The sequence below is a fragment of the Macaca mulatta genome, chromosome 9, assembly GCF_049350105.2.
Source record: "Macaca mulatta isolate MMU2019108-1 chromosome 9, T2T-MMU8v2.0, whole genome shotgun sequence".
Taxonomy (NCBI): Eukaryota; Metazoa; Chordata; class Mammalia; order Primates; family Cercopithecidae; genus Macaca; species Macaca mulatta.
This window is the reverse complement of record NC_133414.1, coordinates 13,053,120-13,075,638: the sequence shown is the minus strand read 5'-3', so window position 1 is coordinate 13,075,638 and position 22,519 is coordinate 13,053,120. Positions and strand designations below refer to the sequence as shown.

At 37.2% G+C, this 22,519-nt stretch overlaps 1 protein-coding gene across 4 annotated transcripts in view; it reads left to right on the top strand.

The window, feature by feature from the left end:
* Window positions 1-22,519, top strand: part of USP6NL (USP6 N-terminal like) — a 155,208-nt gene that overhangs the window by 72,802 nt on the left and 59,887 nt on the right. For 2 of the 4 annotated variants that reach the window (XM_077944908.1, XM_015146448.3), the window contains exons 3-5: window positions 9,967-10,034; window positions 12,038-12,120; window positions 18,695-18,734. In XM_077944908.1, coding sequence (XP_077801034.1) covers window positions 9,967-10,034; window positions 12,038-12,120; window positions 18,695-18,734 — 191 coding nt within the window. 4 annotated transcript variants of the gene reach the window in all.

Here is a 22,519-nt window from a genome sequence, read left to right as displayed (position 1 = left end):
TGGAAATAATAGTAATAATGCTATTGGCGATATAAGAAATATTTTGAATGGGAAGGTATAAATCATATTTGTGCTGATAATGAAAAGTTAAAATTGAAGAACATTTAGGTTTATTTCTTTTGAACACTTTTATTGTATCAGATAATGCATACTTAAACTAGAGGAGTAGGCCGGGCTTTGTGACTCTTGCCTATAATCCTAGCACTTTGGGAGGCCAAGGCGGGTGGATTGCCCCAGCCCAGGAGTTCAAGACCAGCCAGGGCAACATGGCAAAATCCTGTCTCAACAAAAAGTACAAATATTAGCTAGACATGGTGGCATGCACCTGTAGTCCCACCTACTTAGGACTCAGGAGGCTGTGGTGGGAGGATCACCTGAGCCCTGGGAGATTGACGCTGCAGTGAACTGTGATCGTGCTACTGCACTCCAGTCGGGGCGGCAGAGTGAGACAGTCTCAAAACAAAACCCCCCAAAAACAAAACCTGGAGGAATATGAAGATATATATGGAACTTGTGTGGCTCTTTTGAAGAGAAAATCTGGGCATTTTTGAGGACTTTGTGGGTTGATGGCACTGTGTCTTTCCTGTATATTGCTTTCACTGGCTGTCCCTTTTCTTGTTCCTTGATGGTGATTATTTATACTGTTCTATAATTGTGGCTATGTTCTGTCTCTTTTCTTGTTGTTCCCAAGTAAACATAAGAAAGAGGAAAGGAAGCCAAATGATTTTTCTAAGATTATATGCTAATAGGGGGAGCAAGAGGGAGATAAATGGGTTTTTGAGGTTGTGCAGTCTTTGAAAAGACATTTGTTTAATGTGGAATTAATATAGTTATGAGAGATGCAAGTGGGATTGGATTGGACCACAGGGAAGTATAGGATTGGACTGCCAACCTTAAATAACGGAAATATGATTAAGTAGAGTTAATTTGAGTCCAGAGCTTGAGGATGGCCACCCGGGTGCATAGATTCAAGTTGCCCTGAATATACACTCCAATTAGCAACAGTTACAAGCGGGTTTTTAAGGAAAAAAGAAGGAACCATTTCTAAGATTTTACCAAGAATTTGCATCAAAATAACATAAGCTATTGATTGTCTAAACCTTGTTCTTTGTATCACAAATTTCAAGAACATGAAGATAATGGAAGGCAGCTAGCCAGGCACAAAATGCCCTTAAATGGTTTTCCCCAGGCATGGCAGGATCCATAACTGAAGTCCCATATGCACATCTCTCTGGGCCTGATAGATTTTGTGGACCTCACAGAGCTCAGACTGCTTCGAGCTATTTTTGTTAGGATTCCAGATGATTTCCCAATAAAGGGAAATAAAGGGGTCAGGAGGAGGTACTGGAGCACTTCTTCCCATGGGACCACCAGTGATAGGGTGGCTTAGGCTATCTGAGGGTACTATTTTAGAACAAGCTGTTTTAGGAGGAGAGCTGGTATTTCAGAACAAGCTGTTTTAGGGGGAGAGCTGGTATATGTAGACTTTAGGTTCCCATATTTCATCTTGACCAGAGTGACCAGTCAGAGTAAGTGGTATTTCAGACTCTTGTTGCAGATGTACCTTCCTTTATTTTTTGTGTTTTTAGTTGTGCTTTGATGTTAATTTGCTTCAGTGCTCATTCCTCCTCTGAGCATTCTTTCCAGCCTTGGATTTAGAGCATGGCAAAATTATAATGACATTTTAATCAATGGTGTTTATTAAGATTTCCAAATGTAAAATAATCTTTATTCTTAATATATCTTAGTCTATGGTACAGTGAAGAAGTGATCACAAATATGCTTATTAAGATTTCAACATTTAAAAATAATCTTTTTTCTTGATGTATCTTAGTCCATGGTTCAGTGAGAAAGTGATCACAACTAAAACCATAACTAAGAGGCACCAGTGAATTTGGTTGAAAGACACAAATAACTTACTCAGATTATTTTAAGGAAAAAAGAACATTTGCTCTCTGAATCCATTGTACTAGAAATGAAAGCCATCAGGAACAGAAGCATGAAGCAGCTTCGGGGTGGGCTATTCAGTCTCTTTTGGGCTAAAAGGTCTCTGGTGGTGACTGCTTTGTTCTGCATCTCAGGTGCTGTTTCCTTCTCTGTACCAGCTGCTTTTCTCTGCTTACTGGTAGTTTTTGCTTCCTCGTTTTTTCAGCTTTACCTTTGGTCATCATTGCCTCTTAAGCCCTTTATTGCATGGTGCTTCGTCTTTAACTTCCATTGCAGATTGATCCATTCTCTAAGTTTCTCTTAGTTCATTCCCACAGAGAAGGGCTCGTTGAATAAATTATACTAATACTTTAGGATGCTGTAAAGCTGTGGAAAAGGTTGGGGTAGATCCACTGGGGTACTGGAGAAACTGCGTTCAGTGACATCACTTTGGCAGCTTGGAAACTGGCCACCATAGCATGAGTATTTGCCGCATGGAAATCTGCAGATGCCACAAACGGGGCCCATTGCCTCTCCCTCTTCCTGCAGAAATGGTTGTTAACCTCTAGGGGCACTGCCGGGTAGATGTATAGGTGTTAACAGCACAAGATGTACTGTTAAGTGAAAAAGAGGTATATATTTTAGAGTGATTCTAGTTTTTGAATAAAATGGAAGATTTAATATTTGTGGGTGTTCATGAATACATGCAAATTCTTGAATAGTGTGGAGAATATTTTTGGCAGCTAACAGTGATGGCTTCTAGAAAGTGGGGGCTTAGGTTTGGAGTGGGGAGTGTGTGTGCAGATCAGGGTTCAGTTTTAGACATTGTCTATATTTTATTGTGAACATTAATAGCCAATACAATTCTTACATAATCATAATAATTTCAATATCATTTACTTCAATTTCAAGTATTATGATGAGGTATGTAGGGAAGGAAACATAATCCTAATGTTGAAGATGTCAAGGTCAAATGAATTCACTTTTCTCATATACCATCAAGGTCACAGCCATGTCCCTTTGTATATTTTATGTCATGTCACATTGACTTTTCTCACTCCGTTAATTGCTTGTCTTCAGATTTCTGATAGCCCCCTTACACTCTGTTTGATGTCTTTATATGTAAGCTTTTACTGTATCACTACTATACCCATGATCTATGTGTTGCCTGGAATCCACTTTCTTCTAAGACACCTTATGTTTCCTGTTCTAATGTAGACAGGTTGCTCTCTATGCAGCTACACAGTTGGCATTTGGAAATGTCTAATTTGGGTCTGCGGCAATGTTACAGATCCTGTTTTTGCCTCTCTTTCTTATTTTGTTTAAAAGAATTATTCTGACTCTTGCTGAAAAGAGAAAGTGGACTTTATTCAGGACCATTGCAGTCAGTATCAGGACTGTTAAAATAGTGGAGAGATCAGGCTCAACTCTGCACGCACCAAAGACAAGTGGAGATGGATAGCCAATGGGCAGAGCAAGAAGGTAAGTGATGGAAAATCACTAAGAGGAGAGACGTCAAGTGTAGGGGGATTCTGGCTAAACTGACATAACGGGATTCTTGCTGAAGACCGGCCAGAGTGACCAGATATCAAGGGTGAGGGATGAGGAATCTGTTCAGATATCTAGGCTAATCAGATATGAAGGGTGGGGGGATTCTTGCTAAACTGACTTAGCAGGATTCTTGCTACAACTGGGCTAGGCAGGCTGAAGACAGGACAAGGCTGAGGTAGAGGCTTAGTCAAGAAGAGGGCTCAAAGGAGCCTGCCCAAAGTTTGGTCAAGGCGCGTCTTTATTAGTTCTTCCTGTTGCTGTTTTGTTTTTCTATAGAAACTCTCAAATTCTTTTTCAAAGAGACATTTCATGGGCAATAAACTTTGAATCCTTGTGTTTTCCTGCTGCTGTAACAGCTTACCACAAACTTGGTGGCTTAAACAACACAGATGTATCGTTTAATGGGTTATGGAGGTCAGAAGTCTGAAATCAAGTTTCTCTGGGCCAAAGTCAGCAGGGCTGGTTCCTTCTGGAGCCGCTAGGGGAAAATCCATTTCCTTGCCTTTTCTTGCTTCTGAAGGCTGCCTGCTTTCCTTAGCTGGTGACGTCTTGCTTCCACCATCACTCGGCCTGCTCCCTCCTTTAACCTTCTTGCTTCCTGTTCAGAAGGATTCTTGTGACCACACTGGGCCCACTTGCATGATCCAGGGCAATCTCCTGAACTCAAGATCCTTAGCTGAATTACATCTGTAATCACTTTTGCAATCTGAGGCAACATTTACAGGATTCCAGGGGTTAGGATGTGGACATCCTTGGCGGGGCAGAAGGTCAGTCTTCAGCTACCATACCTTGTAATATCTAAAAATCTTTTTATTTTTCCTCATGATTGGCATAGAATTCCCAGTACATAATTTTTTGCTCATAACTTTGGAAATAGTGTTTCATTATCTTCTAACTGATTAGAAGTTTGACACCAGTCTAATTCTTATTCCTTGGTATATGGCTTGAGAAATTTTCCCCCTCTAAACTTCTGAGATCTTTTGCTTTAGTTGAATGTTACATCTGGCTTAAGCTGAGCATAAACTTAATTTATTAGTGTCCAGTTAAGTGTAATTAATGTTCATAGGCATGCCTCTAACGGGGATGTTACTTTTGCAAAATGGTTTCCAAATTGTAGGTTCCCACCCATTTAAGAGAAAGGGAGAAACAATGAAAGGAAGAAGGAAGGAATAAATAAAACAGAATGGAAAAATTCATAGTGCCGTCTTCCAGTACTTGTAGTATGTATTGTTTCATGAGACATTTGTTTTACTTGTATGTGTGTATGGTTTGTTAAAAATGTCCAAAACCACTACTTTAGCATGTATTTTGCTTCCTGTCTGAAATAGGAGCTGAAAGAGAGGCTACAATTTTCATATTAAGAATTATTATTAAAAATTACATTAAGATATAAAATGTATTTGAGGAGAGGAGCATTTCTGGTTAGCTTTAGTTTAATGTTTTAAGTAAATTTTTTTTTGTTGCTCTATGACAGGTTTTATTTTTAATAAGAAATAAGAAAGTGGCTAATATTGAGACACAAGATGAAGGCACGTTATGAAGCTGCTTGTTTGAAGCCACTGTTTGTTATCGGATGGAATGCTGGTGTAGGCTGGTGTGCCTCATAGTTGGGATGTAGCCTGAAAGGCGTGTTTTCACCCTCAACAATGATCAGCTTTGTTTGAAAATATATAGTCTGTGTAACCACAGCAGGTTTTTTTTCTCCCTTAGAAGAAGACAGAATGCATCTCAGACTTTTCCTTCTTGTTCTTGTTTCACAGATAGTTTAAAGTAGAGCTGCCTCTGCCTTTCTTTGTTTTAGTTAGTTGCAGAATGTGTGAGGTACCACCTAGCAGCACTCTTGGTGTGTTCGAGAACTATAAAATAATAATGCAATCTTGGAATAGATAAGTTACTCTATGAGGACTGAAGCTGTTGTTAACTCCCAGGGCCAGACTGATTATCTCACAAAGGGTAAAGTACTTTAAAAATTGATGTTGTTTATATTTTTAACATTCATCTGTCAGAATGTACTCTAGGAAAAATGGTCTGCTGTAAATTTTGTTTTATTGGAAATGAACTTTAGTAACTTTGTATGCATTTTTTCATTGCAACTTGGTGTTAATTTAGTGACATTAAGATACAATGCCTGCTTTTAAAGCATATAATTCAGGAGGATACTGGATTCTTAAAAGTTGTTGGCAGATTAAATGGAAAAAGAGGTCATCTTAGAATTGTATAGTTGTGAATTTTTTAAATGCTTCTTAAAAAATGTGGTTATTTTCTCCCATAAATTGTGCTGAGATATTTTCCTGTATACTTGAGTATTTCCTGCACATTTGAGGATCCAAGTATCTTCTGATCCTTATTGCCTAAAATATGCCTCTTTTACTTTGAAACTTTGTTACGTTAGATATAAAAATCATAAAAATAATTTGATTTAATTTGGCTTGGATAATGTAGTTTTTTTTTTTTTTAAACAAACATCCTGGTGAAATGAGAGGAGTGATATTTAAAGCCATTAATCTAAGCCGGGTGCGGTGGCTCACTCCAGTAATCTCAGCACTTTGGGAGGCTGAGGTGGGTGGATCACCTGAGGTCAAGAGCTTGAGACCAGCCTGGCCAACATGGTGAAACCCCATCTCTACTAAAAATACAAAAATTAGCTAGGTGGGTGGCTGACGCCTGTAGTTCCAGCTACTTGAGAGGCTGAGGCAGGAGAATCGCTTGAACCCGGGAGGTGGAGGTTGCATTGAGCTGAGATCATACAATTGTATTCCAGCCTGGGCAACAGAGTGAGACCCCGTCTCAAAAAGAAAAAAATAAAGTAGTTGATCTACGTATTTCTGCACATGGTTTTATTTTTAATAATAGGAACTTTTTCTTCAGCTACAATTATTTTAACACTCGTTACTCTTTAATTACTGTAATATTTTGGTAACAAGTGGTATTGTATTTCAAACCACATTTTTCCAAGTAAACTTTTATTTATGGATTTATCATGCAAGGAGAGCGTAAACATGGGGTGTGAATTGTTGGGATAATGTCCTGATTAAATTTTTATTTGATAATGTGACGTAAGTACCAACCAACATAGCTGCCGTTGTTTATAGGTGCCCGGAACTTTGTTCACATTTGCACACAGACACAAGACAGCTGTTGATAATCGTTTGCAGTCACTGTTTTGGGGCACACTGTTGGCTCTTTCAACAGAATTTCTAAATAAGTAATCAGAATGAAACCAAAGGAAGTATTCTAGTGTAATTCTTAATAAACTTCAGACCAGATAGTATGAGCCATAATTATAGCAAACCCTACCTAAGAATACTGCTTATTACTGTGTGCTTTGCAATGCAGATTTTAAAATAATGTCTCTAAACTGAATATTGGCTAAGATTAACATTTTCATTTAGTTTCCTCAAAGAAACAGATTTGGCTATATTTTCTAAACTGTGTTTGGCTTTAAATTCACTCTCCTTTTAGAATACATACATTAATATTATAAAATTTTCTCCCCGTGGGGAAACTCAGGGATAAGAAATTTCTAAGGGAGTTTAAAGATTGAGAATTTATTTATTTGATTTAGAGTTAACTGTTCTGATCCCTTTAAAGCACATCATACTTCTCCCAAAAAATCAGGATACAATTTCATCCAATTCCAATAAGCAGTCCAGTATTTCCGGAAGTCTCTATAGACTGACAGTGATCTATGTAAAGCCTTATATTTTATAGTTTGCCACAATGACATTTTCTTGGGATACGTTGCGTCTTTACTTCCCAACCCCAGCCCTTGCCTTTACACTTTTAAACTTTTCATTGTTATGTTGGAAATATACTTGTGACGCCTAGGACTGGTAGCAGGAATAAAAGACTGGTATAAAAGACATTTCAGTAAAGCATTCATCTATTGAATTTGGCCTAATTACCAAAGAAATTAATGCTTTGCAGTTCTGATAATAGAAATGGAGTTTCATAAGTAGTCAGATTCTCTTAATTTGAATTTAATTTTTTTTTTTTTTTTGAGACAGGGTCTCATTCTGTCGCCCAGGCTGGAGTGCAGTGGCACAATTCCAGCTCACTGCAACCTCTGCCTCCTGGGTTCAGGCGATTCTCCTGCTTCAGCCTCCCAACTAGCTGAGACCACAGGCAGGCACCACTATGCCCAGCTAATTTTTGTATTTTTAGTAGAGACGACGTTTCGCCATGTAGGCCAGGCTGGTCTCAAACTCCGGGCCTCAAGTGTTCTCCCTGCCATGGGATTACAGGTGTGAGCCACCACACCCAGCTTGATTTTAATTTCTGTTAATTTGCTTTCCCTATGCTTTGGTAGATGTGTGAGTATCATGTTTTAAAACTGGGCAACAGAAGAGGGAAAAAGGAATTGACAAAGGCTTGTAAGTCTAAAATAGGATAGTGAATGTGTATGTAATTGAGTTGATTATCTCAGACTTCTGTTTGCATTAATTCACGATGAAAATCTGAATAACTCATCTGTATTTTTATTTTACTGAATCACTCTGTTTAGTTATTCACATATCCCCCAAAGGAAAGCATATTCACATTTTGTAGTTTAACTGGGAAAAGCAGTGACATAAACATTTTTTTTTTCAAATAAGCTTTTACAAATTTACAACTTCCCACTCTGCTATTTTTGCTATTATAAACAACCCTGTGCTTGTTTGATGATCTCATTGGCATAAATCTATAGAGGCGGTAGTGCTGGCTAAGGATATGTCTGTTTTCAGATTTTTTTATACTTATCAAATTACTTTCCAGAAAGATTTTATATATTTATATGTTTATCTTCATTGTAAGGAACTGCAATGTCCTCACATTGTTGTCAACATTGAGTATTATCAGTGCATTTTTTGGTTAGTCTGAATAGGTGCAAAGTGATATTTTGAAACTTGTATTTCTTTAGTTATTAATGAGGTTGATTTTTTTTCTATGTCTTGATTCCATTTTAAATTTTATTTTTATCAGATCTATATTTGGCTTAAAGATTCAGCAATCTGTAAGACTTATTTTGACAATAGCAGACTCCTGTATTTTTCACTGCCTGCTCCATAGAAGTAAGCACTCTCCACTGCCCTGGCTGATTCTTTTCCTGTGTGCCTCCATTGCACTAGGTAACATGCCAGTATTGCTGCTTTGTGCATCTTCTGTTTTTGGCATTTCTGTTGGTTTCCTGCTTTGGAGAATGAGGATTTGGTTTTCCACCCTGCACCTGGCTCTGCTAAACACATACATGTCCCTTCAACTTTCAGGGATTTGACTTCCTTTACTCAGCTCCCTTGGTTTTAACCCCACCTCTCCTTAGGAACCACCATTTGCTTTGAGGAGGGGATTTCAAGAATCCCTATAGTTGCCATTTTAGTGGGGTTTTAGGAGAAATGGAGGTAAAAGCATGCGTTCCATCTGCCATCTGTAACTGGAAGTCCTTTTTCATGTCTTTAGTAATCATATTTATAAAGTAGTAATTAAAATTGTGGGCTGTGGAGTCAAGACTGTCTGGATTTGAAAACTGTCTTTGCTGTTTACTAGCTTTATGCCTGCAGACAAGTTGCACTGGTGTAGGATTCATAATGATGCCTACCTTAGAGTGTCATGTCATAAGGCAGGGTAAAGTGCTTAGCACAGTATTTGCCGCCTGGCAGCATCTGACTGTCTACCAGGCACTTAATAAGAATGCAATATAGTTGCTACAGTTGTTACTGCTGTTGCTACTTTTGGGAATTTCTTGCTCATAACCTTTGCCTAATTTTCTCTTAGAATGCTTTGTTTTTTTTTGGTAAGAGATGCCTTTTATATAGTCTGTTATTGATCTTTTTAAAAAGCTTATGGTATATATTCATACTATTTCATGTTATGATCTAGACTTTTGTTGTCAGATTTATGTTTTTGAAAGTCTCCTAGTGTTAATAAGGATGAAGGGTGTGTGTGTGTGTCTGTGTGTGTGTACACACACATATGTATGATAAAACCAGAGTCCTAGAGACCGGTTAGGAGATTGTTATAGCAGTTGAGGCTGTTGATAAAGAGAACTAAAAGGCCAAACAAAGACATATTTGTATCATGTAAAATAAATATTGTATCTTGTGCTAGTTTATTTTGTGGAGATCCAAGTTTCTTTACTTTTTAAAAGCCTTTTTGAATGTTCGTCTCTTCTACCCAAGTGGGCTTCATCTGAAAACTTAGAACTTTCAGTTTCAGTTTCTACTTAACATCAGTTTCTATGAAATTATAGATCCAGTATTGATTCATGAAGGATAAGATTTATCGTGTCCTAAGTTTATGCCTTAATAAACTTGCTTTTTTATTGAATATTACATGTATTGCTATTACAAAGTTGTAGTTACAAATACTTAACTCATCCTTTTATTTGATTTTGTTGATTTGTCATTTTAGGCAGTATTCATTTTTTATTTTTATTATGTCTTAATTTCATAATTAATTAGCTTTATGATTCTTTCAATAATAGTTCATCTAAATTTGATATCTTCTTCGCAGATTCAGACCAGGATGTAGCACTCAAACTTGCCCAGGAGCGAGCTGAAATAGTTGCTAAATATGACAGAGTAAGTATCCATATTTACACTTTGAGTGAGTTTTATTAGAAAAACCATATAAATAGAAATGGATTTGCTTTTTGGAGAGCTTAAATTACAGAAGCAGTTTGTTTACTTCATGGGGACATAGAAGTCATCTTTCTTCTCTGACTTCATCTCCTTTCTTCCACCTTTTCTCCACTTCAGTCTGTTGCTGTTCCTCCAGCACACCAGCCTTGCTCCTCCTGCCTCAGGGCCTTTGCACTGGCTGTTGCCTCTGCCTCTGACACTTGTGTCCCAGATATCCTCATGCCTCATTGCCTCGCATCTTTCAGATCTTCACCCACGTGCTACTGTCTTACTGAGATCTCTGACCTCCCACCTCCCGTTTAATGCCCCTGAACCCCAACACTTTGTACACCTGCCGAGACTCTACATTCTAGGCAGGAATTTCTTTTGTTTGATTTACTTTTGTATCCTAAATGCCTAGGACATTACCTGATTTACACTAGGCACTCAATAAATACTTGACTAAGTTAAGTATATGGAATTACATATCCATTGCGTTCATAATTTACATCTATTACAAATTTACCATGGATCTTAGATTTTGAATTTATACAAGTATGTATAATTTCCTTTAGCATTTTATCCTTATGTTGGTATGGAATCTGTTTTTTGGTATTATAGAAAATCACAGTTATTGACAATTGACATACCTCCTTGTACCTTACCTCCTGAGGTTTATAATGAGTCCTAGCAGTGATTTATAAATGTCATGTTTTGTATTTGTATCACTTGCTTGTAATTATATATCTGTTCCTTTTGATTATTTGTGAGGATAACAGGAGATTAAATCATAGCAAGCCACCTGCACTGTGCCCTGCTTCCATGAGGCATACAGGTGGTGCTCAGCAGTTATGTTCCCAGAGTTCATTTTTGGAACATGAAACAGTTTCCTTCGTTGTGATGAGGTTTTATTGTAGTCCATGAAAAATTTAGTTAACTTATTTAACTGCTTCACTCATTTAGAACCAGTGTCACTCTCATTCAAATGCTTGTGTGCATTTTTTCCCCACACAGTTAACCCAGGCAGCATCGTGCTGGGCCTTGGAGATTCATAGAAGTGAGTGGCAGCACTCCTTGCCTTGCCTACAGGATGCTCACAGTGTACTGAGAGGAGAACACACAAGCAGACAGATGGAGGTGTCCACAAGACAGTTGGGAGTTTGAGTCTGAAATTTGAGGGAGTGGTATAGATAGTTATATTTGGGGTTTCTTCACTGATCAGTGTTAGTTAATAGTCTAAGAGTAAATGATACCTAGATTAAGAAGAGCAGCGGGCTGTGGACCGAACTCTGAGCACACCATCAGTGACGAGTTACCCATGAAAAAGCCATTAGAAGAGTTGGCGGGGCACGAGGAGACTGTGAGAGTACGACGTCACAGGAGTTGGGAAGAGGGAGTGAGCGACCCTGACAAGGATGCTTCAGAGATCCATTAGATGAGGCTTGAAGAGCGTCCAGCAGATCTGACAGCTGGAAGGTCATTTTTGACCTTGGCAAGAGTAGTTTCAGGCTGGCATAGCTGTGAAGTAAAGAAATAGACGAGGAGCTTCTCTGCCTGCTTCTCTGAGGAGTTTGCATAAAAAGGCCCCCCCCAAAAAATCTCTTTTTCTGAGACATGTTTGGTCTAGAACCGTAAGGTTCGGCAGTTTCTTGAGTAGCTTCTCATCCCCATCGCTCTTCTTTCCTCATCAGCTTCCCCAAGGAACCCTGGCCTGATCCTGGCTCAGCTCCGCGTCAGCTGCTGGTGACACACAGCACCTTCCAGAGTCATAACTAGGAAATAGTGTTTATCTTGTCAAAAATAGTTGGGTTTAAAGGGGGGAAAAAGTTAAGGCTCGTAATGCCTCACTTCCAGCTCTTATTTTTAATAATACGTTAAAAATAGCTCTTATTTCTTCGTCCTTATTTTAAAAAATTATACAGTTTTGTAAACTGATTAACACTTATTTTTGTGCCTTGTTTTAGGGACGAGAAGGTGCAGAGATTGAACCTTGGGAAGATGCTGATTACCTTGTTTACAAAGTCACAGATAGATTTGGCTTTTTACAGTAAGTCGCATAGATTGAAAGCTTGCTTTTTTGATTATAATGTTTCTGTGGTCACCTATTATACTGATTTTCTTTATTTTTAATATAATTGTTGTGAATAAGGAATAGTCTTACAATATGCTTTTTGGTACTAAATTCCTGGGTTTTTTAACAACTCTGTGATTAAAATTTAACTATGTTTAAGAATATAATTTTTAATATTTTTTGCAATTTAGTAAGAACATTAAGTGCAGTAGATGATATTAATAATTCAACAGAGTTAAATGCAAATGGAAAATTTGTATTTAAAAATAATTATAAAACATTTCATTCTGTACCAGTGCATTTTAAAAATAAATAGCAATTCGAACTTTAGTGTTATGCAGCCTAAAAATTAGCCTTGTAAAGAAATGCCATTCATCTTCCTTATAGTTATAAATGTATTCATAATATTGCTTCTCAAAATTAATTCCATTCATCCTGAATATGTTGTATAAAGAATTGAGAGAGGCCTAGATCACATAAAGGAAAGCAGTTAAAACAATTTGGAACCTTAAAAACATCCTGCACATGATATGAATCTGTCTGTTCTGGTTCTGGTATTGTTTAATCAGATTCCTACAGGCTAGAGACTTCTAGTCATCTTTATACTTTGGTTCCATACAATTTAAGGATTAACTAAATATTCATTCAACTGTGCTCTTTTCCAATTTCATTTATTATCAATAGGAAAAAAAAGCCAGGGCTGCTTATTTTATACTGCATGATTAAATTTTGAAGGAAAAACATTCATTTTTTGTATAGTTCACAGTAATGTACAGTCCTCTGATCTTATTTTCTCCTTTTTTTTTTCTTTGAGTCTAGAATTTATTTTGTTGTATTATGTTTTTCTGACAGTAAAACCAACCAGCCAACAAACAGAAACAGTTCCCGGAGCTGGAGAATGTGTGCTCTTCTTGTGGCTTTGCTGTTTTCTGGTCATGTAGACATTTTGTGCTTCATTTTTAAAGCAGGAATTAGTTTACATACCTTTTTTTATGTACCTTCAGGTGTATTTGAGGCTTTGAAAAAGTAAAATATAAGGATACTTTATAAAGTTCTGGACAAATGTTAAGTGTTATTATACCTAATGACATTAGCTATCTGAAATGTTCTTCTGAGTAGTTATAATCAGAAAACTTTGTTTTGTTTTTGTAGAGACAGGTCTTGCCCTGTTTCTCAAACTCCTGGCCTCAAGCAGTCCTCCCACCTCTATAATCAGAAGGCTTTGAACTTCACTAGACTAACAGCAATATTTAACTATGATGGAAATACTGTTCTTAAATTAAACCTCCACCCCTACTTCTTTAAAAAATCAAACTTGGCTACAAATGTGACAAGAAATGATTGCATATTTGTGTGTAGTGTGCAGATCTGGGATATGAAGACAATTTAAGCGTTAAGACTGGTAACACCAGTGGGTCCCAGACTTGCCTGCACATTAGAATCAGCTGAGAAATTGTTTAAATAGATTTCCAGGGTTTCCTAGATTTTGATTCTAAAGATAGGAGACACCTCAGCTGATTTTGACCTTCCCAAGTGATTTTGGTGGGAATGAACAACTGTACTAGATTTTTTATTTTTATTTTTTAAATCATAAGATGGTCTAGTATGGTTTAAAATACATATGGAAACCTGTGCATTCCAAAAAGGATCTATTAATTACCTAAATTTTCTTTTCTTAATTGCTTAAAACAACATGAGCTGGGCCCTAGAAACAAGAGGTAGTTTTTTTTTTTTTTTTAACTGGCAAATGCTGTATTTGGCTTTTTAGCATTCTGGATTCCAATGTAAAATTCTAAGTGCACAAGTACATTATTAACGTTTAAATACACCCATGTGATCACACATACACAGTCCATTAATTTGGGGGAATTGAAAACATACCATCAAGTTAAAATGAATTTTAAGAAAAAACTGCATTCACAAATCTGAAAGGCATACAAAAATGAAATTGTAAAATAATGAATATAGGTGCCAGCTAAATTTCATGAAATGTGCCTGCAAATGTGGATCCAGTGATTTGTCCACACTTGTGATTGAAAGCATCTGGTCTCTCTGACTCTTGTCTATTGAGAAGCATTTCTGGGTATAAAACCATATTTGAACTATTACAACTGTGAAATAAGTGGTTCTGACCCAGGAGCCTAGTCTGTATTTGGCAATCTGAATATTGCAGTCAGTTCTTTTGTATTTGTTTTTTCACTGTCTGTGCTAAGGTCCATTTGGGTCTAGTGGGGAAAAAGTGCTAATATTTATTGTACACTTACCGTGTGCTGAGCACTGTTCTATGCTCTTTACATGGAATAATTCAGTTATTCCCCTGAAAAGCTCTTTGGGGTAGGTACTGTTTTTGTCTTCCTCTTTTTAGGTGATGAAACTGAAGCACAGAGTTCAAGTAACTTGCCCACGTTGTATTGACAGTGAGCGTCAGCTCTAGGGTGTGGACTTTGGCAGTCTTCCTGCAGAGCCTGCATTCTGAACTGCTACAGTATGCTGCCTGTTGCTGCTTTCTTGTATTTTAAATAAGAGAAATACAGAACAAGTGCTTTGAAATGCCTAGAAAGAAAGTTAAAGGAGGAAAACGAGGACCCAAAGAGAAGGATACTGTTTGAAATGAACACTGCTATTGAGATATGTACTAAGATAGCTAAGCTCACTGCTTTTTTAAAAATAAAGTAGATTGGTACTCGTTCTCATACTATCACACTAATTTTATTTACTCCATGATGCGGTCCTCAAACAGGCAACACAAATGAACATAATGAAGCATAGAAATGGATATTAGGGTAATATCAAACCTTAATACATTTCACCAAAATCAGTGATTTTTAGTACAATGAGTAGTTTAAGTAAAACATTTTCTCCAGACATTGTTACTAGTGGTTTTTATTGCTTGTCACCACAGACTGGAGTTTTATGCACTATTGAATAAAATCACTTGGTGTAAGCATTTAGATCTTATTCCCTGTCACACCTTGATCAAAAGAGCATTTTTTTTCTACTGTCTTAGTTCTTTGGACTTTTTGATTCATTCTGCAATGAAATTGGGTTTTAAGTGTCGATGTTAATACAATAAAATGGCAAAAATAACTTTGTAACCTTTGTTGCCTGAGTTTATATCTAATTACAGTTTTAGAAGCTTAAATTACGTGTTATTATATATGGAGTGACAGTAATTAACAAATATAGAACAACTTGGTTTTGGAATAGATTACACAATAAATATAAAAGCTGTTGCCAAACCAACTGAGCTCTGCTAGATGAGCAACCTGTTTGTTTAGTACTCAGCAGTGAAGTGTTCTCCCCAGTGTGTGCCATGATGGAGGTAAAGCTGGAGAATGGAGAAACAGAGCTTGTTTAAGGAAGAAGTTGGAGAACTTTAACATTTTAATCAAAAATAGTCACTGCTAGTCTACTTAACAAAGAATGTTTGGTATTTGGATAATGAAAGATAATGTATTTAGATCACAAATTATTAATAGAAGAATTAGAAGGAAGTCATACCAGAAATAAAGAAGATAAAATTAATACCAAACTTCAGATTTTCAGCTACTTATCAAAATGTGTATATTTATAAAATATAAATGTAGTTTACTATGACTGTATAAAATGACTGTATATGATATGCAGAATAAAGGTGTGTTTGTTTTTAAAGAATATCATTGGCCAGGCACGCTGGCTCACGCCTGTAATCCCAGCACTTTGGGAGGCTAAGGCAGGCAGATCACGAGATCAGGAGTTCGAGACCAGCCTGGCCAACATGGTGAAAATTTTATATATGTGTGTGTGTGTGTGTATATATATATATATATATATATATATATATATATATATATATAATTTTGATTACAAAGACTTGAGAACTCTTTCTACCAATCCTGTAAATTTTGACTGGGTTAAATTTAAACTTAGATAAAATTTACTTTAAAAACAAAAATAAAATTTAGTCAATATAGTCAACTTATTAATTTTAACAAGTTAACTTTTATGTTTCCCAATGAAAGTTCATCTTATAGTTAACATGAATACTCCACCTAGCTGTTGAGAGGTTATAGGCACATAAACTCTAATTAGTAATACTTTCAAAGTTTAGGAGTAGATAAACAATGTATCTAGTTAAGGTCTCTCTCTTTCCAGAGATGACTGTCTTATGGTTTTCCCTTCTTGTATTTCTGTGAGATACAGGTACTTGCTATCAGCTTGGTGTTTTCTTAAAGCACCCTTTAGGTGCCCTTAAGCTCTTGTTCTCTAAGGCAGGGTTTGTCAAACATTTTTTGTAAAGAGCCAGATATGAAGAATCTTTGGCTTTGTAGGTCATATGGTCTTTGTCACAACTGCTCAACTCTGCTGTTGCAGCATGAAAACAACCAGAGACAATACATTCATGGCAGAGTGTAACAGTGTTCCATTAAAACTTTACAAAAACACACAGTGGGCCAGATTTGGCCTATGCACCATAGTTTGCTGACCTAAAGGAATTCTCTGCATTCGTCCAGATTGTGGTCCTTCTTTTTTCTCTTCCACTTGAAGGATATTTAGGAGGCATGGTAAGGATGCATCCATGCCTGCAGGTATATGTTCATCCTCCTGTTCATACCTTCATTCAGCACCATTTACTGAGCTCCTCCCGCATGCCAACGTGCGTGTTCTGGACATTACAGGGAGCTCTTGGTAAGCAGCAGCAGCGTCATCCTCAGAAGGGTGTGAAATTTAAGCCTATGCTGGCACAGAGACTTGAGGGGGAAGAGCTCTGTGGAGATTGGTATGCACACAGCAGATTCTCCACGAAAAGTTTTAGACATGGAGAAACCATGCCAGAACATCTGTATAGGAAAGCTGGACCACATACTTGCTCTGTCATCCATCTATGAGGTCTGAAGACTCTTTTATTTTTAATCAGAGAATTGTTTTCTCAGCCTCCATCCCTTTTCTTCATATACTGCTGCATGGTTTAAGATCTTGTCTGTCTGAAGTTGAACCCACTGAATTAGTGCTAAACATCTTTCTGTTAGGCTGAGTGACTAAGTGAAAATACTAGTTTTATTATCTGTGAAATGAAAGATTTGGACTCTCTAAGATCTCTTTTGGCTGTTACTCTTTTTTGTTAGTTTTGTGGCAGTTGTAATCGTTCACCTAAGGACTCCTCATAGTAGAAAAAGAATGCCTTTGAAAATACCGAACTGGTGAATACTGCTCTATTATGCTCTTCAAGGTAGTATATTATTTGATCTCACGAGAAACTAAGGCAAGAATATAAACATAGTGTTGCCAAAACAGTACTACTGAGAAGGCTACTCAAAGTGCATAACTTTGTTTATGAATAGCATGTGGTTTTTATATTACTGACAGTTAATACAAGAATCTCAGAATATTCTATATTAGAGATAATACCACAAATATATCAGAAATGAATTTGATCTTTTAGTGTATATTTAAAAAATAATCTCTTGAAATTTTGACAGTGAAGCATTTTTCTTCCTTTTTTTTTTTGGAGATGGAATTTTGCTCTTCTTGCCCAGGCTGGAGTGCAGTGTGTGCGGTCTCAGCTCACTGCAACTTCCACTTTCTGGGTTCAAGCGATTCTCCTGTCTCAGCCTCTCAGGTAGCTGGGATTACAGGTACCTGCCACCATGCCTGTTTAATTTTTGTATTTTTAGCAGGGATGGGGTTTCACCATGTTGGGCAGGTTGGTCTTGAACTTCTGACTTCAGGTGATCTGCCTGCCTCAGCCTCCCAAAGTGTTGGGATTACAGGTGTGAGCCACCACACCCAGCCAAGCATTCTTTATTGTACTGAATAAAGTTTTTTCTTTAAATTCACAAGTCTGTTGGAGGCAGTTTGTTCCTTATGCTATTTTTTTAAACAATCATTGATTATAGACCGTAGTTTGAACCAAGAGTGGAGGTGGTGGTCTAAAGCAGAGGGTGGCAAGCTGTGGCCTGTGGACCAGATCCAGCTCACCACCTATTTTTGTAAAAGTTTTGTGGGAACAGAGCCACACTTGATTTACGTAGTGTCTGTGGTTGCTTTTGTACTATGACATCAGAGCTGAATAGTTGTGAAAAAGATGGTATGGCCCAGAAAGCCTCAAATACTTACTGTTTAAATATTTATCCTGCTAGAATAAGTTTGCTCACTCCTAGTCTGGAGCATTGCTGTCCAGTGGACCTTTCTGCAGTGATGGAAATGGTCTATATTTGTACCATTCAATATGGTAGCTTTTAGCTACGTGACATTCATGCACTTGAACTGTGCCTAGTGAGACTAACTCAGTGTTACAGTGAATTAAATTTTAATGTTAAATAGTTTTTTTAATTAATAAATGTGTCTTGTGGCTACTGTATTTGACAGTTCAGGGCTGGATTTTGAAGATGGGGGTGCCTTGTGGTTCTAGAGTAGCTATCGTTTCATATTGAATTCAGCGAATGGAAACTTATGTACCTCTTGTGATGACAAATAAGTATTGTATATCATATGTACCTATAAGTGTATGAGCTTTTAAAAGTTTGTTTTGATTTCAACAATTTCATATAATACTGTTTTTCCTCTGCAGTGAGGAGGAACTCCCAGATCATAATGCAGCTGTGGAACGGGTAAGTCCCGCTCTTGATTTATTTACAGTTACTGGTGAATTGCCTTTGTTAGAAGAATAGAATTGACCACCTTTGTGATTTTAAGTGCCATATTATATGGAAATGATACAGTCATTGTTAGATTTTGGACCTCATTATGTCACTGTAAGATAGTAATAATGGTGAAATAATTTTAGGAGATTTTAGGAGATTCTGATAGGTGCTTGAAAGACTTCATTCTAGACTGGCAGGTCCCAATCTAGGTTTTGAGAGGCTTTGAGAGCACAGCTGCCCAGGTCCCCCCTCAGTCTATGAAATCAGCCTCTCTGGGGAGGAGCCTCTTGGTAGGTAATTTTTAAAGGCTTCACAAGTGATTCTCATGTACCCTGTGGCAAATAAAGCACCATTCTAGACCAGCAGCTCTTTGAAACATGACTGTTCCATGAGATTTTAGTAAATTTCTTACAAGAACCAAAATCATTTTCTGTGGGTATTTTAGTATTTTAAGTACTTAGAGAAGTGTTACATAGTAAACTTGTCAACATTTTAAAATCTTTCCTTGTTATGCATAGCAAGGAACTGGTTCCACACCCAGGCATGCCTTTGAAGTAGTGATGGAATGTTTTAAGGTTGCTTGAAATCTCCCTTCTCGTCCCCACTTTTTCTGTACCAAAAAATGAACTGTAGAATGAAAGTGGGGGTATTGACTGGGATTTTTATCAGTTCATATATGTTTGATGAGGACAAGGGGCTGAATTTCAGATAATGAAGGTGAAATTGGAATTGGAATATGAAAAATATTTTAGAAAATCTTCCTGATATCAAACTTTTCTGAAAATCAAAACTGTAGCAAAACCTTAAGATGTAGATGAAACTGCCATTTTACGTATATAGAGAACCCTACAGGCAGACCTGCAGTTGAATTCTTTTGTGACTGCTTGGTTCTCTCTCAGTATCATAACCTAGAGGTTTCAGCAAATGAATATCTTTCTTTTAATATCTACATTATTGAATAGCAACTGTGTATCAAGCACTGGCCTAGTTCTGCATAGAATGCTAGGATTAAATAAGACATAGTTTCTGCCTTAGAGAAGCTCACATGCAGTGACTACAGGAAGATCCAGTATGACAACAGGTAGGAGATGACTGGTGGCTTGGTGGGGCCACAGTATATGTGAAATGTAGTGGTAGTGCAGGTGGAGGGGAAAGGCAGATTCTTTGTTGCTGAGGAATGACTGAGAAGGAAGTAATGACTAATGGTGAGAACTTAGTAATGCTGCCCCTGTGAACTTTGTGGCAGTCTGCCTTGAATAGGAACATAAGGATTTGTTCCCACCCTCTGACTATGATCTCTCTTTTGGGCTGAATTAATGTAATGAGTTCTTTATAAAATTAAATATATTGACATAAAGACTGGCAGAGTTTGTCCCTTCAAGTGTTACAGTGTCTTTTATTTGAGAAATCAGGAAGAGTTGGAAGATATCTTTAACAAAAGATATCCACATTTGACAAGATAAAAATCTGGCAATCCAGTCTCTCTAACACTCCCCTCCCCCCTTTGTAATTTCATGGTCCAGAAAGTTTGAAAGTCTTCAGATCAGTGATTTAAATGATTCAATAAATGGGGCAGTAAAGAAAAGAAGAAATACCAGACAGGAGGATGCAAGCTTGAGGAATATTGTTTTTCAAAAATTTTTATTAGTTTTTTAAGAGACGTGCCTATACAGTAAATGACCTCTTAATGCAATTAGGCTTATAATTAATTGATTGTTTTCTCCAAAAAGTTTAGTTTAATGAGGAATCACTAAAAAATGACCTATGCATACCTTAGTAATTTATTTTAAAATAAGATATAACTTTATATTCACTTATCGATCTTTTATTTGGGGGTGGGGACAGGATTCAGAGTCTGTTGATTGGGTTTCCCTAAGGCCTTTTGTACAGAAACTGCACTAATATGACATACTGCCTTTTACAATTTCGGTTTCTTTAAAGTGGAATGAGAACTTAGCCACATTCAAAACAGTCTAAGACTGGAAACCTCTTAGTTTATCAGGATTTCCCCCAAGTTCTTCAGGTTTGAGTTAAGTTCTTGTGTTCTATGGTGACTGCCTAGTCCTAGTAGCCAAGTTCTACTATTTCCAGGAAATGAATAAAGAAAAAGTTTACATTTTTAAAATGGAATAAAATCTAGAAATGATAGTCTTGCTGGTCTGTAGTCTTTACAGAGCATACACTTGAAGCATGCTCTTATTTCCATTGGGGAAGACTTATACACTAGTACATAGTCGGGTAATCACAGCTTTCCTTCCAGTTTTGCCAATGTATTATTTTACATAAGGCAGTTCTCTGTTTAAAACAGGAAGAGTAGTATACAGTCCTTCCTAAGAGCATTAGTATTGGTGTTTACTAAGTGCTTTGGTTTCCCCCAAACAGGCACTTAAGCACATAAACAAACATTATATTTACTCTGTAGAGAACAGTATTAATAATGGATTATATTGTTTCATTGAGCTTATTGATGATTTTAATAAGGAGGAACAGATATGTAAAACTATGTATTTTCATAGATTCAGCTATCCCTTCATGTAGTGCAATCTTTTGCATTGTGTATAGAATATTGGAACCTATTTATATCTTAAAAAAGTCTTAATATAATGTAGTGTGAAATCTTACTCAAGATACATGACTGACAGACTTTCCAATGTCAGGGTGTTCTGTAAAAACAGACACATTTCTTTTTGTACTTCCTGTCTTCTTCTGACCTCTGCTGGTGAGGTCTAGGCATGCCTGACTCCCATCAACTTTGTCCCCACTCACGAGTCCTAACTGAAACGAAAAACAAACTGTAAGATAGGGAAAAACCAAACTGTTTTTCCTACTCTCATACTTGACACAGCACAGAATACTTCTGGTTACCAAGATATGTGTTGGTTTTTCGCCAAGTGGACATAAATGTATTTTCTACAATTTAACTCAGTTCTGCCACTAACCAGAGTAGGTGCAGACCTCACAGGTTAAGAGCTCACTTCCATAAGATTGCCTGTCACATCCGAAGTCAGTTGAAAGCCTCAGGTTATCACCTGTGAGGGGCTATAAATTAGAAGTTCCCACGACCTCCAAGAGGGAACTGGGGGTAGAGATCATATAGTTCTTATTATATCACAATACACACTAATGTTCAAATAGAGCCATTAAAGCATCTGAAGACTTGAATCTGAGCAAATCCCAAGATTTCTTATTCTACGGAGAAGGCTATGTAATATCCATCCATGAATTGTGTATGTGTCTAGCCTTTATTATCTGAATTATTAGCCATGTTAATAGTGGGAAGGGCCTGGGACCAGATAGAACACAAAGCTATGTAGATGATTCAACAAATGATTATTGAGTACTTACTGTTCAGCTGGTCCTGTACAGGGTTGAAAATGTAGTCTCAGATCACTGGAGGTTGAGAGGTAACAAAGAAGATATTGGTCCCAGTTTTAATCCTTCCACCCTCCTTGCCCCAGTAGGAGAGGCCAGTTCTGACTTAGAGGCAACATCAACTTAAGACAATAGGGTATTATATCATAAACTTTAAACAGAAGTTTAGCTCTTCCCTGAAAACAGCTCATGGGAAGAAAAGTATACGGCAGTGTAGCATGTTCTTAGCCAAGAGAGGTAATGGAGAGATAGCAGAGGGAGTAGAGGTGGAGATGATGGCCTTTGCATTATGTTCTTTGGCTGCATGTTAGCTCTGACATTCTGAGAGAAGTAGAATTTTCTTATGTCAGGATCTTCTATACAATTTTAAAAATTTCATT